Source organism: Aythya fuligula, chromosome 6 (assembly GCF_009819795.1).
Source record: "Aythya fuligula isolate bAytFul2 chromosome 6, bAytFul2.pri, whole genome shotgun sequence".
Classification (NCBI taxonomy): domain Eukaryota; kingdom Metazoa; phylum Chordata; class Aves; order Anseriformes; family Anatidae; genus Aythya; species Aythya fuligula.
The window spans coordinates 20,645,497-20,661,256 of record NC_045564.1 but is presented as its reverse complement, the minus strand read 5'-3'; the positions used below and the strand labels follow the sequence as shown (position 1 = coordinate 20,661,256).

Here is a 15,760-nt window from a genome sequence, read left to right as displayed (position 1 = left end):
AAAGACATGATGGAATTTTAGCTGCAGTCTTCCCTGGTGCCATTCCAAACCTACATAAGCGCAAGATTCTACACTGGTAATCAATTTTTAATTGCTTTCTGCAGTATTAAGACAAGATTATGCTTTTTTTTTTCCTGTAATTGACTATAAAATCTGACAGGATTCTGCAGTAGGACCACTTGCATTTTCCTAATTAACCCTTCTGCTGCTACTGGTCTGTGCATGTGTTCCAGCAGCAGCTTGCTACAGACCGTCCATGACAGATTGCACCAGGTGCATTTGCCCGCAGTGGAAGAGGATGTTTGCAGGGAGACCTGCAGGAGTTGGGATGTGTGGGGATGTCTATGTAGGTGTAAATGGCTATATGCATATGGATGAAAAGGAGGAGAAAGTATCGTGCCGCAGTTTATTTAGCAGGCTTCCAAAATAGGAATTTGTTGCAGCTGTGCTGGAGTATGTATATTTAGTGAGACAGTAAAATAGGATCATACTGATTGTATTCTAACTATTGTATCATTTTAATTTGATAATTGTTTCTTGGGTTTATTTACTTACACAGAAGTTATTTTTTACTGCATTTGCTGTATTTTTAATGTGCTTACTCAGGATAAGGACTCTCAAGAAAAATGCATGGCAGAGATCGTGTTTATGATTTCATATTAAAGTATTTGCATTAAAAATATTTTCTGTTTGTTCTTTTTAACCAAACTGTTTGGAGACATCAAGAAAAAATAGTTCTGCTCTTTTCACTGAAAATTGTTTAAAATATATATTATATATAATATATAAATATATATATATAATATAATTTATATGGTATCGATACTAAAAGGTCAACAAGTGCATTATCTAATGATTAAATATAATTTTTGTTTAATTCAGCAATTCTTCCAGTGCACAGTGTGTTGCCAGGCAGGGGATCTGAATACAGGTGCTTATGCCTGATCCCTTGTTTCCTGAGCTGGCAGCTCTGCAAAGGCAGCATATTTGTACCTGAGCAGAAGGAGCATCTCACATTGCTTTTAAGTGATCCTTCTGGCTTTATGTGGCAGTAGTGGATTCTGAGAGCAATTACTGGTCCATCTTGCTGTAGGGATGGTTGGTTCAAGTTACAGCTTTCAGGATAATTAAAAGGTGTACTGACTGGAGTTTCACTCCTCAAAACTGAACCATAAACAATTCTGAACTGCTGTTGCCTCACACTGAATGTGCTGGAAAGTATCTCCTACTTTATTCAATGGATTGATCATAGGATTACCCTTGAAAAAAAGCAAGATGATGTTGTGTTATATGTGTGTTATATGTGACATTTTTATACAATCTTTTTTTTTTTTTTCTTTTGACAATCTACCTTCACAAGGACTAAGAATTTTTTAAATTAAATGTCACAAGAATTGATGCTTTTACCTCCAAGAGGTTAGCCACAAAAGAAAATATTTTGTCTAGAAAAAAAAAAAATAAAATTCACAACAATCTCCTCTTGGGTGATAATTACCGTCTTTAATAAAGATGTCCCACAGAAAATTCTATGAAGGTATATTCCTTTACATTGTCTATGGCTATTTGTGTTGCTCTAAAATGTTTTTTTTCTTTCTTTTTTTTTTTTTTTTTTTTAAATATATATTTAGCACTTTTTTATGAGAGAGGCTAAGCAGTAATTAAGAGGTGCAGGATGAAAAGATGGCACAATCAGTGCTGGTACCACCAGGACCTGACAGCTTCCGCTATTTCACAAGAGAATCACTTGCAGCGATTGAACAGCGTATCAATGAAGAAAAAGCTAAGAAATCCAAACAAGAACGCAAAGATGATGATGAAGAAGATGGCCCAAAGCCAAACAGTGACTTGGAAGCAGGAAAAACACTGCCATTTATTTATGGTGACATACCTCCAGGAATGGTGTCCGAGCCCTTGGAAGACCTGGACCCATATTATATCAATAAAAAAGTGAGTGTGTTGTATATGTCTATGAAACCTTAAGAAGATGAAAATAGAGCATATTCTCTCGCAGTCTCTTTGGCTTTACACTGTTTTGGATCCAGTCTTTATTTAAAATTACATTCCCCTGACAGCTGATTTAATTGGCAGAAATCTCAGTTGTAAGAACAGAAGTTAGTAATGCAAGTTTGTGGAACCTAGTCTGCAGGTAGCGATGCATTTATGTTTATTTTGATATACTTGGCATGTTACTAAAATATGTAGCTTTCATTGTTTCATATGCAGGAAAAATCTTGAAAAAGTAGCACAAGGGATATCTTTAGAATGCTATTATTTCATTAATTGTTCTGTTTTGGAAGTGAGAGGAGCAGATCTTCATCCTGAAACCCATCTGAAAGGTAGCTAGACACATGACTAGCTTTCATCACTATCACACAGAAAGCCTAGGCTGCTTTCTCTTGCTCGTAAGGATAGGGAAGTATGCAAAGGTAATTTCTCAGGATATGCTGAAGATCTTCCTCTTTCCTCTTCATTCACTCTATAGAGGAATCATACATCCAACTTACATACTCCGTTAAAAGTTTTTCACATCCAGGTTCGTATTGCTCTGATTGTTATTAAAGAGGAGGTGGCAAAAAAGAGAGGCAAATAATGAGAATGTAGAAATTCCTTTTGGAGTTTCTGCAGAACTAATTTAAAAAATATTTTATAGACTTTTATTTTTTAATAAGAACATGTATTCTCTCTCTCTCTCTTTTTTTAAAACAAAAACAAAAACAAAAACAAAAAAAAACTATAACAACTGTGGGGCCAAACGGAGTAGTGCTAAGCTTTAGACTTTTGGCTGGATGGAATTAGGTTTCCTCCAGAACTCCATTCCTTTAGGATTTGGCATCATATGTATTGCATCAGCATTATTTTACCAGAGAAGAAGAAATGACTGATGAATTTTGTCTCCCTCATTTTTTCTTGTTCTTTCTTTTGTTTTTCTTGTGGACTTTATCAAGTGAGTGAAAACAAGTGAATTAAAAACAAACAAACAAAAAAACATGAAAGCAAAAAATGACTGAAGAAAATGGAAGAAAACCCTCAAGAAATGTTAGGAGTCAAACTTGAACTAATTAAAAAAAAAAAAAAAAAGATATTTCCTGCAGGAATTAGGGATTTACCTTATCACTAGTATGGACCTTAGAGACAACCTAAACAGAGTGTTTAGAGACAACCTAAACAGCTTTAAAAACTAAGCTCTACCTTAAATTTTCATTGCAGAATTTCCAAATCTCAATTCATTCTATGGAGAATTGTGACTTCAATTTTCAATTACATTTTAAGTTAAATATTGTGTTCTGCTCCCTTTACTCAAGTGGTTAATGCTGTTGAAGTCAGGAAGTACAGCAAATGAGATTTGGGTCAAAGTTCTGGTTTCTTTCCTTCCTTCCTTTCCAGTTCTGCAGTAATAAAAATCTAAAAAAAAAAAAATAAAAAAAATGGTGCTGGAAATCCTTAAATTAACACATGTATTATCATGGTTTGGAAACCAGAAAAGTAATTCTGCAATTTATTGTGAAAATGAAGTATATACCTTCTGAGTTGCTTGCTCTAGAGTGAGAGACGTAAGTAGCAATTGCCTTGATTTTTTCCAAAAGCATTGTGGTTTCTAGCTTGAGATGTAAGATTTCAAACTACACACATTGCAATCATATTTCTCCTGATATTTTTCTTAGTGTTCTTTGTATCTTTTTGAACATCCTTGTTTGTGTATTTAGGTCAGGTTCCATTTTAATTTTTCAATATGTCTTGGTAGGCCAGCAGTGCAGAAATGATGCTTCAACAGATGTTTTGTCAGAATAAAGGGAACAGAAGACATGTGAGAAACTCTGATTTTCGGGTAGAGTTTCTTGAAAGGAGTATTAATGGAGTTGAAAAGCAATGATAAAAAAACATAGCACATTAGAGACTAATTCTTTCTCCTCTACAATTAAGTACCAAAGTATGGCTTGAGAATCAGCATGTATCTGAGAATGGAAATGTGTTCACTTTGGAAGAGCTAAAGTTTATGATTTCAAGCAGGGGGAGGCCTCATGTTTCCAGGATTTCAGCTGCTGTATTTGGCACACCAGCTCAGAAGGCAGAGCATAATCTTTGCAAATGCTGCCCTCTGATTCCAGCTGTGGTAGATCATGGTTCCTGGCAGTGCTCCAGATTTGCATGGTTTATGTTCCTTTTGGGCTTTTTAGGGCTGCCACAATGCTAACTAGATCCTCTTACCTTCAGTGAACATGAACTTTCACCCATGTTTGGAAAGAAGAGATAATAGAAATAGGAATTTATCCAAATGCATGGTAATCTAAATAATAATAATTAAAAAAAAAAAAAAAAAAAAAAAGAAGACAACATACTGCATATTAAATAAAGGCTTTATCCTTCTTTATTTCCCAGGTTTTAAGGAAAAAAATACTACATTTATAAAAGCCTTTTTAGTGTTGGCAGTATGCATGAGTTATTGGTGAAACCATGGAGAGACAGTGAAAATACATGGATTATTGAATTCTATATTAGGTAAAAGTAAAGCATGGCATAAGAAAAATAGACAGAATTGCAGGTATGAAACTCTCAAAAGAGAAGCAATATGTTATTCTTTTTAGAGAGTACTGTGAAAACTATCCACTGCATTAATGTTATGTCCAAAAACTGCAATTTCCTTCTTTGCAATTTCTCCTTTGAAAATTATATCACTCCATGCACTATTGTCTTAGTACTTTCATGGTATGATAATTAATGCTGGTTATTTGGAATGTTGGCAATTAAATGGTTCCTTAAAGTTTTTGAAAGTTGTGTACATCCGTATTTTTGTTCTAAGCTGTAGAAAGTATACCAATACATCAGATATTAGTACTTTTACCTACTACCTTTGCACCTTATGTACCTGTCTTTGTTTTCTAGCTAGCAATAGCAGGATTGCTTATGATTTGTAAATAAATGCTCAAAATGTGTTCATGCAAATCTATTGATAGTAATTTGAACGGAGTCTGCTATATGTGAACTGGACAAGGGGATTGTGATTCTGTGGCGGGTGGGGTGGGGTGCAAATAGAAGAAAAGTCTGACCAAATACATTTCATTTCAATGATGAAATGAAAATTATTCAGGGTTTGAACTTGTACATTGTTTGTTACTTGTTAGTATCTTTTAAATGTTATTTTACATTCTGTGTTTCTTTTTTTCCAGACCTTTATAGTATTGAATAAAGGGAAGGCAATATTCCGATTCAGTGCCACCTCTGCCCTATACATGTTAACTCCTTTCAATCCTCTTAGAAAAATAGCTATTAAGATTTTGGTACATTCATATCCTTTTCAAGTGGTTAGTCTAAAATTGTAGTCAATGAGATGTTACTTAGTTTTTAAATCATTCTCTGATGCATGTTCCAAGATCAACAGATCTATAGTGCCTTGTCCTTCTTCTCTGTACTATTTCTCCCTTTTTTTTTTTTTTTCTTTTCCCCTTTTTAGTGTTGTTTGTTTGTCATTGGTGGAAGCCAGATATCAGAAGCCAGATAACCAATCATCTTCCTTTACATTTTTTCCCGTGTCTTTCTTCTTCCCCCACCTATTTATTTTTTTCCTTCCCTCTTATTTTTCATGTAATCCTCACATCTTCTTTCATATTTTCCCATCTCACCACATTTTTTTCACAAATAACGGACATATTGCTCAAAATACTTTTAGTTCTTCACTGACACTGTGTTAAAACCAAATCTTTTATCCCAGTTATGTGCTCACATGAATATTTAGTGAAAATAGTTTCATTATTCCTTTTCATTTTTGTATTCAGATCCCACTTGCAGAAGGCTAGTTTGATAGAACTGCTTAGGTTTCTTGTCTTACACATTCTAAGTCCCGTATGTATCCAGCCTGTCATATTTATTTCTTGATCATTATTACCTTATGCATTTGTAATTCTGTAGATACTGTAATTTCAGTCTTCGAGTAGGTCCTGATATTTCCACATTATAGGTAGAGATTTGCAAAGGTAAATGGTCATCTCTCATTTTGTCTTTCTCAGTGTTTTGATGTATGACTACAATGGGCATCCCATTGGTCTGATCCCAAATACTGATACAAAGTCATTGAGGGCTTTGACTTCAAAAAGTTTTTTACTTAAGGAGCACATACAAATGTTTGCACACTTATATTTCAGAGGAGTCTACCATAACCACACTGAAAGCAGTTTTCTGTAGTGTTACATAGAGGTATCCTAAGATCATGTAGAATAAACTTTGGAAGGATTTTGTAATAATTTTAATATAATGGAAGTCTGATAATTATGATTACCTAATATGTGTTGAATGTTGTTATCAATGGCTAGCCTACAAATGACTTCAGAATCAGTCATAACACTGCATAGTCTGCTTTATATTTGCTTGCTAAAAGCGCCACTACAAATAACTATTTGAGAGTTATATGACATTCTGTAGCATGTAACAGAGCATTATTCAATTACATGGAGTAATGGAAGATCATGGAAGTAAGATGGAAGTAAGATGGTAACACATGTAGTGACCAAAGTCAGAATATTAAAAATCATTGTTTAACATTTTGGGAAGGTACATTCCAGTTATTTCTCACCTGATGAAAGAATAGTGAGGATTTTCAACCGTGAGAAGATATTTTTTCAAAAAGGGATTGCCTATCTACGTTATGCACTTGTGAAGTAGTCATAATACATTATTTATTATGTTTTAGAATACTGTCTTTTCTCTTCTGCTCCTTTCACTTATTAATTATACAGCAAGAAGCTACGTTCCAAGTAAAAGGTTTGAAATCTGTTTAATGAGATGAAAGACCTGGGGAATTGCTGGCTGTAATGTTGTTAGTTTGACACATCAGAAGGCAGAGGTATTTACTGTTGCTTGAAGGTTTTGTTTTGTTTGGTTAATGTAGACATATAAAGGGATGTGTGAGGAGAATATTACAGTACTTCCCACACTATAATACTCAGATTCCTAGAGTGGAGCACCATGTCAACCTACATTTTAGTTAAATAAACTAAAGCTCTTAAAGTCGAGTTTTGCTCTCTCTTAATTTTAGGTAATGGTGCCATCGTGTGGACATTTTGTGTATCATTGTGCGGTTTTCATTTCTGTGTTCCTATTTTCATTTCTAAGAATGTGTAAGTCCTGTGAGTGAAGGTTTGTAAATCCAGAGTCGTTCTGTCACAATCAGTTAAATTATTTATGACTTGGAATTTTTCTAGAATTTGCACTGAAGCAAAAACAACAACAAAAAACATACATAGAGAAAACAGGTCAGCCTGTTTTGTCTAGGTCATCCAACAAAATTAATGTTTTGTATTACTCCACTAGATTAGAAGCCACTACTTTAAATGTTCAAATTTTTGTTTCAAAAGAAAGAACTCATGTAAGTTAAGTGATTTTTTTTGCGTATATATATGTCTAGCTTTCTTTTAATTTTTAGTGTGTGGTTGTTCTCTTTTAACTAAAAAGCAGTGACTATGGATAACATACTCATATTTCCTGAGCATCAGTATAGCAGTGGAGGGATAAATAGCTCCTGATACTGGATATCTGCCAGGCCATGGTGTTGTTTGATATTCTTTTAATAAGATTTTCTGGCTTACATTCCTTAACTCTTAACCTACGTTATTCAGCATGCTTATCATGTGCACTATTTTGACCAACTGTGTATTTATGACCATGAGTAACCCTCCAGACTGGACAAAGAATGTAGAGTAAGTTAAATGGATTTTCTTTGACATTTCTTTGAATTCAGTAATTTGAAATAAACTACTGTTTATCATGTTATATTAATAAGGATGACATTTACTGACAACAACTACTTTGTGGCATATGCTTTAAACAGCCATTCAGTTGCCAGTTTCTTCTGTGTAAATCAATATATTTTCTAACACTTCCCTCATTACAGATTGTTAAATTTCAATTCTCCATTTGCAACATTAGATGGGTAATATAAGAAGATGAAGCTAGTCTTATGACCATGCAAAAAAGTGGATGATAAATATTTTACACTGCATTCTGTGTTGCGTCTTTGCAAGAACCTGGGGAAATGCACCCTCCTATCTCTTGCAGCAGCCATTACAGATAAAGAGTCCACTGGATGGTGTGTTTAGCATTGTACATCTTTCATTTACCAAAGACAGACCAATAATGAAATGTTAGTATGAAAAATAAGCTATTACAAAAGTATTTAAGGCATTGGCTAATCCTCCCATAGTAAGTAACAGCTAGAAAAAGAAAAGTTCCAATATGGTATCAACACTTTGGTCCCCATATACAATTGGCACAAAATTTTTTATGGTTCCAAGGCTGCAGTGTGAAACACTGCTCTTGATGGTGCTTCATTTTTGTAATAGCATTTTATGCTTCTGCTGCTTCTTCCCTCCTAACTGCTTTGGATGATAAGTACCAGTTTAATCTGTGGTAATCAACAGGGCTAATCATAGGGCTATTAAAGACAGTGTAGGCATTCTCATTTTGAGTTCAATATGAACTACATGCATTCAGGATGTCTGGCATTTTGTAAGTATTTATGAATAAAGATAGCTAGCTTGAATATTTCTTCATGTCATTATATTATGCCATTTATATATATAATGGAAGTCCTGTCATCGGTTGAGTAAAGTTGTGCAGGAAAAAAACATTTTTTATAGTGATTGAACTGAAGAAAGTTCATACTGGAAAATTGGTTTCAGGTTGAGTCAAGTCTGAAAAGCAGTTCAAATCTTTTAAATGGTTTAATTTGAAAAAGTCTGTTTTATCGTTTTTTCCATTAAAGATACAAATGAAAGTAAATTTCAAAATGACATCATTTGGAGATAGAAAATTTAAGTGGCTCAGAATGACAGAATTAAACATTTTAGCCTTTTATGTTTCAGCCACATTTTTTTTTTTAGTAGCTGAATTTTATTGAAATTGGTAAATATTTTTGGTTGTTCTTGCACAGGATTTTGCATCTGAAAACACTGGGTTTGTTTCAGTACTATGCCTGCCTTGCTGAAGGTGCAGTACTGGGTACAACTACTCTGTAACAAAGTCAATGAGTGATGCTGAGAGGTTAACAGGTTGTGAGATCATGGTACTGTCCAGTATTTCAGTATAAAAACAATATTGAAGAAATACACTTTTAGACCGGAAGCAACTTTTGAAATCACTATGTATTTACATGTATTTTCTTACAACATTGATTTAGATTGGACATAAACATGCACCAATGAAGTAACAGGGAATTTTACATCTGATTCATTGGTGTAGATTATAGAATCTGATCTTTGGCCTACGGATTGTGATGTAGTCTTATAATTGTAATTTGATTCCTACTTCTCCCTTAAGTAATAAATTGTGCAGATGTTTAAAGTTGGTTGTATTTTGCATTAAATTTTTAATGCCACTCAAAGAGAAGAAGATAGGACTAAAGAGCATACTGTGTACAGAAAGCATAAATGTGTTTCTATAAACTCTGTCTTGCATATTTTTCTTAGATACACATTCACTGGAATTTATACCTTTGAATCACTTATTAAAATTCTTGCAAGGGGCTTCTGCTTAGAAGATTTTACATTTCTTCGAGACCCGTGGAATTGGCTAGATTTCACTGTCATTACATTTGCGTAAGTCTCCTTTTTTTTTTTAAAAAAAATATCTTTCTGATAGCATGAAATTAGTGACTAAAAATTGCCTCATATTTTGTCAGCCAGAACATTTGGAGCCTGGACTTCCTGCGGTTTCAATATGTTTCTTCTACCTCTTTTACACATTTTAGTATTTCTAACTGAGCATGTGCTGCAGAGGCCAGCATGGTGTGTCAGCCTGTTAGAATTGTGAATGCCATCAAGCCTGAACTGTTCATATCCTGTCTCCTTTCTGCATACCAGAATTAAAGGAATCATTCTGACTTCCTGCTAGAAGCTGACCAAATTAGGTTGCAAAAATCAAGTGAATGTGGTTTACTTTGACAAAATTTAATTTAATTTTATGGTCAGAAGGATATTTATAACGCAGGCAAAATACAGTGAACGCTGAAAAGGTCTTAATCAAAGACCCAAGCAAATAGAATAAAATCTGCCTCAATTCTGAGTAACTGTGATTTAATCCTACAGGTATGTAACAGAATTTGTAAACCTAGGCAATGTTTCAGCTCTTCGAACTTTCAGAGTATTGAGAGCTTTGAAAACTATTTCTGTAATCCCAGGTAAGATGTAGTTGGTGTAAGGTGTTAGGCCCCTCGTTTCTCCAATTGTTATTTGTGTGCTGTCATTGTGTTTGTGTGTGAACTCCCCTATTACAGATATGTGACAGAGTTTGTGGACCTGGGCAATGTCTCAGCGTTGAGAACATTCAGAGTTCTCCGAGCTTTGAAAACAATATCAGTCATTCCAGGTGAGAGCTAGGTTAAACACTGAGGCTGACTTTTGTTCTACAGAGGCTGTACTCACGTTTTTAAAACATAAGCCTTGTTTGCTACACATTGTTAACAAAATAAAAAAGCAGGAATCAAGATACAATTTTATTTAGATTGATTTTTGCTTTTTTTATTAGCTGTGTTTTCTTTTCAAAAAATCAGCCTTTGAGTTTAACAAATTCTTGCATGAGATATTTGCAGTAAACAGCCTATGTGATTTGCATCTTATGACATCAAGCTTTCCTTTATATGTTTTAAATATAAATTAATTTTAAGCTTTCATATTGATGCAAATTTTATCATTTATTACAGGCACTTGATATATCAACTTTAACTCAGTTTCAAATGTCATATATAAAAAATTAATCTCTAAAGGATAGCATGGGCCATGCATGGGGAATTGTTTTAAAGATGTCTTTCTTCTCCAAACCATCATCCCTCTCATATCGTAAGAACATTATTATTAGGTTATCTTTAAAATAAGAATTTATTATGTCTTTGTAATAGGTTTATAAATGCAGAATAATTTTTGAAAAGTTCATATAAGAAAGGTTTGGGCAAGAAGCATCAGCAAAAGCAAACAGTACTTTCCTATGTAAGGTTGAGATATAGCATGAGTAATAAAATCACTTGTTTTGGCATAAACAATGTGTTTGGTAATAGCTACTTTTTATTTCTGTACACTCTAGAATAAGCATAAATTTACAGCTTTTCACTCATCTTCACAAGTAACCAGTCTTTTCATGGGTATTATTGTATCACAAACATTAGACTCATTTAGTTGTCATTCTGCATGAAATCTAGAAAAAAAACACATGATTTTTTGTGTGTTTAGTATGTTTAACATCATCATAAAAATCTTTTCTCTTTGCAGGCTTGAAGACTATCGTGGGAGCCCTAATTCAGTCTGTGAAGAAGCTCTCAGATGTTATGATCCTGACTGTGTTTTGTCTGAGTGTATTTGCACTAATAGGGCTGCAGCTGTTCATGGGCAACTTGAGGAATAAATGCCTGCAGTGGCCTCCAGACAATTCTACTTTTGAAACAACTGTTATTTCCTACTTTAATAGCTCTATAGGTGAAAATGGCACATTTATTAATACAACAATGACAACATTTAACTGGGATGAGTACATCGAAGATAGAAGTAAGAATGATACCATTTACTGTATTATTTTTTCTGAAACTTCTTAAAAGTTACAAAAGCATATCAGTATCTTTTCACTGCAATTAAAATGTTGATTCCTAGTCAAGAAACATAAAAGCACTTACAGTTTTTGCAGATTATAGTTTTAATTTTCATTTAAAAAATAAACACTTTGTGTTGTAAATAAAGCAACAGTCAAAATGTAGTTTAATATATTCATGATATTGTACTGGGTACCAACAAAACTTTTTTTTGTTTGTTTTTAACCTTCTACTGTGTAGGACTTTAGAGTAAATCGAAGTTGTGTGTAGGACTTTTAGAGTAAACCCACACTGGAGCACAATGCAGAAATATCCTCCTGAAATAGTGTAACAGTTCTAATATGGGATCTGAAATCTGTATAGCTAGATATAATAGCAAGATAATGCCCCAAATCATAAATCCACATTTGGACATCAGTTATCTCACTAATCCTACCGCAGCATGTAAATGAAGCTGCACTGTTTGTTCTGGAACTTGGTTGAGAACATCTCTGCACCATACTCCCTTGCACAGCACAAACATGTCTTTATGAGTATACTGGTCCTATGCATCTAAACATAGCAAAATAAAAACCACATTACATGTTATGTATCTTTTCATTTGTTTCTAATCTGTTGAAAATCAAGAAACTAGTATTTTTTTTCTCTGTTGTACCACGTAATAAGTGTTTTCACCTGAGAATTAAGGTAGTTTAGTTAATGTCACTGTGTTAACAGTGACATCTATAATATATCTGCTCTGTTAACAGAAAAGTCTTAAAACTCAGAACAGCTCTGAAAGTATCCCTAGTGCATTGCTATTCTGTCTTTCATAATGGAAAATAGCTTCAGTCTCTCCTATTTATATATAGTTAATGTATTTAGAGTTTTAACTTTGTAATTAGGCACAATCTTTTTTTTTAATTTTATATTAAAAAAATAATTTTTTTTTTTTTTTAATTGTTATAAAGTCTTCATAAATGTTGTAACTGATGAATACATCACTGAAAGTTAGGATCCCTCATTTTAACAGCTAAATGATTTTGGATCCAAGTCTGGTTGCTTTATATACTTTTTAATATACTTATGCTTATACTTCTTAATAGACTTTTTAATATACTTATACTTTAATATATTTATGTATGCTTTTTAATATACTTATCATTTCAGCATGCTAGTAGTCTCATAAAAATGCAGGCTTTGAGAAGATTTTGGATGATAACCTGTTCTTAAAAACCTCCGAAAAATAAATTCTATTGCTATTCTAATCTATTCAATTCTATTCTATCTCATTCAATTTCTTTCCATTCCATTCCCTCTTGAGCTGCTTCTAGTACTACATCACACAAATAGAAAGTTTTTCTGACCTAAGTTTTCTGAATTTCAAATACTGCTTCTTCTGTGATCTTAAGAATAAGATAATAATAGTCTACTTTATATTAATCTTTACAACATTTTAAAACTGTAATCTTTTCTCTGGTGTTTTCTAAACTAAGCAAACCTATTTTCTTTGTTTCATCTTCTCTGTATCTCTTTGACAATCTTTGCTTTTCTGGACTGTTTCCAATTAGTCTGTTTTATTATGGTTTTCATTTGTTTGTTTTAAGTAAGGTGCTCAAATCTGGTACTTACTCCTCTAGTAAAGGTACAACGTAGTGAGAAGTAATTAGCTCATGCCACAGATCTGACATTCCTATTAATACATCTCAAAATTACACCATTTTTGTAATGTGATGTATTGTTGATTCACAGTCAACTTGTGGTTCATGACAGTCACTGCATCTTTTTGTACAGCAACGGCTGTGGCCAGGTCCTATCTGTTTTGCATGTATGTATTCCATTTTGTCTTGTCAACTGTAGTGTTCTCCACTTGTCTCTGTTGAAATAAATCCAACTGCTTTTAGACGAGCTTGTTAGTTTGCAAAAGTCATTCTAAATTTCAGTCATCTCCTCTCCTAGCTTTTTGTATTCAAAATTTTTTTTGCTTTTTTTTTTTTTTTTTTTTTTTTTTTTTGTATTAGGTCTCATCTTGAGCTGTTAATGAAACTTGTTATAAAAACTGTGTATAGTGCAGATCCTTTGAAGATCTTCAGAAAATGCCCTTCTGAATTGACAGTGGGTCACTGGCAACTGTTTTATCAGAATCATTTTTCAAGCATTTTCTGATGATTCCAGCTGGAACATATCTCCCTTACTTGCTTATGAAAGTGTCATGTAGGACTTGTACCTGTGACTACTGTCCTGACGTTGACAAAGGAGGATACAGGAATAGTTTTATGTACAGCTAATTTTTAATAAGCTCGTATTGACTTTTTTTTTTTTTTTTTTTTACTTTATCAATATCATCTTTATATTGAGAAATCGATCATTTATTTATTTATTTATTTATTTCAAAATACTGGGCTGAGAATTGAGCTGACTTGACAGTTTATCTGGATACTCTGTTTACCAGAGGAGGAGCTGTGCTGTGCAGAAATGTGAATTGGGCACACAGGCAATTTTGAAAATTCAGCTTGGTGCCTATCTTAATCTTTATACATTCTAAGCTTTTTAAGTAGGAGTAGATCTCTCACAGGGTATGACTATGCAAGCACCTAAATATCTAAAAACCCATTGTCTTCTCATCTTATGTCGGAGAATAGAAGGCAGATGCAGAAGTGATGTGCACAATCTCTTTCTCATTAACATAAGCAGATTTTATGCTGTCTCCATCATATACTGGTTGTGACAGAGCAGAAGCAGTCAATAGGAACTGGTTGCAATTCCCTGCTTGTCTCTTTAGCATTAGCCCTCAGCTTGTTCATGCCAGCTAAGTCAGTCCATGCCAGCTGGCAGTAGATCTCAAGGAAGGAACCATCTGTTTCCTGAGAACAGCCAGAGCATACCTAATTTTGGCAACTTTAGTTTAATATGCCACCTGATCCAAAAATCACCACTAGAGATTCCCATTTTGCTATAAGAGCTCCAAACAAGCAATTGATGGCAAATTGGTTTTAATTTTCTGCATCAAAACAGAGAAAGGAAAGGTGGGAGTGGCTGGGAGAGGAGCAGGAGCAGAAGAAGGACAAGGAGAAAGAGGAGAAAAGAAAGAGAAAAAGAGAAAGAGGGAGGATAGAGAAAGAGGGAAAGAAGGAAAGAAAAAAACAGGAAAGAGAATGAGACAGAAAAAGAAAGAAAAAGGAAGATTGTTGCAGGGGCTTTTTAAACTTTCATCTCTTTAAATTAATTTTAACCTCATTTTATTTGTTAGCCTATTAACAAAATGCATATAGATACTTCAGGTACACTTCTCTGCTATAGAATTTGGTGTAGGTTTTTTTTTTTTTTTTGGTCATGTATAATAAAAGCTTTGTTTTGCCTTCCACTGCTCAAGTCAAGATCCACTTAAAAATACCTCATGCATGTTGTGTTGTGTTTTCATGCTGCAAAAACTTCAGTACTTTTTCCAGTAATATTTGGATAAACTAGTATGGAATCAATAGTTTTAAATGAGTAACTCTAAATGGTATATGCAAAAATGCTTGAAAAATGCAGGGAATTGCTCTCCTTATTTGTCGTGTTTTCCTGGTATACATTCACTCATTTGCTGACATAAACAATTTGTTAATCCATCATTTGTATTCTTTCTCAGTTGTGTAGGTTAAACACAGAATAAATCATATGACTACCTTTCTATTCTCTAAAGAAAGACCAACTTGAAGACTATATAATTTTGCTATCAAAACAGTATTTTCCTTTTTTTTTTTTTTTTTTTTTAATCTCTGATCATTGTATATTGCAGTTAAACAGTTAGCTCTGCTTATTTCTTCAAAGTGTAAAAGTTTTTGTCATAGTTCAATTTCCCTTAGGGTATAAATTATGTCTTTCTCATCATCCTATTCATTTTTTTTTTTAAACAGATCATTTCTATTTCTTGGAAGGACAAAATGATGCTCTGCTGTGTGGCAATAGCTCAGATGCAGGGTAAGAAAACGGTCGTCATTTTTCATAGTGCATCAAGAAAGAATAATTAGCTACTTAGAATAGCTTAGGTAGCTAACTAAAGCATCAACTGTACCTTAGAGTTTCAAATTACCAATGTTTGGGGATATGAAGCCATACCTAAATATAACCATCTATGTGATTTGAGTTTACACAGGCACTTTCTTCAGAATTTTAGGCTAATTTTGTAAAGGTAATCCCATGGATCCTAAGTGCATAAATGTTACTGCCATTTGG

At 33.6% G+C, this 15,760-nt stretch overlaps 1 protein-coding gene across 1 annotated transcript in view; it reads left to right on the top strand.

The window, feature by feature from the left end:
- The window catches only part of SCN2A (sodium voltage-gated channel alpha subunit 2), a 77,785-nt gene that overhangs the window by 19,315 nt on the left and 42,710 nt on the right, over positions 1-15,760 (top strand). The window contains 7 exon segments of the mRNA XM_032190320.1: positions 1,629-1,947; positions 5,166-5,284; positions 7,599-7,688; positions 9,456-9,584; positions 10,262-10,353; positions 11,250-11,522; positions 15,442-15,505. Coding sequence (XP_032046211.1) covers positions 1,681-1,947; positions 5,166-5,284; positions 7,599-7,688; positions 9,456-9,584; positions 10,262-10,353; positions 11,250-11,522; positions 15,442-15,505 — 1,034 coding nt within the window. The 5' untranslated portion in view covers positions 1,629-1,680.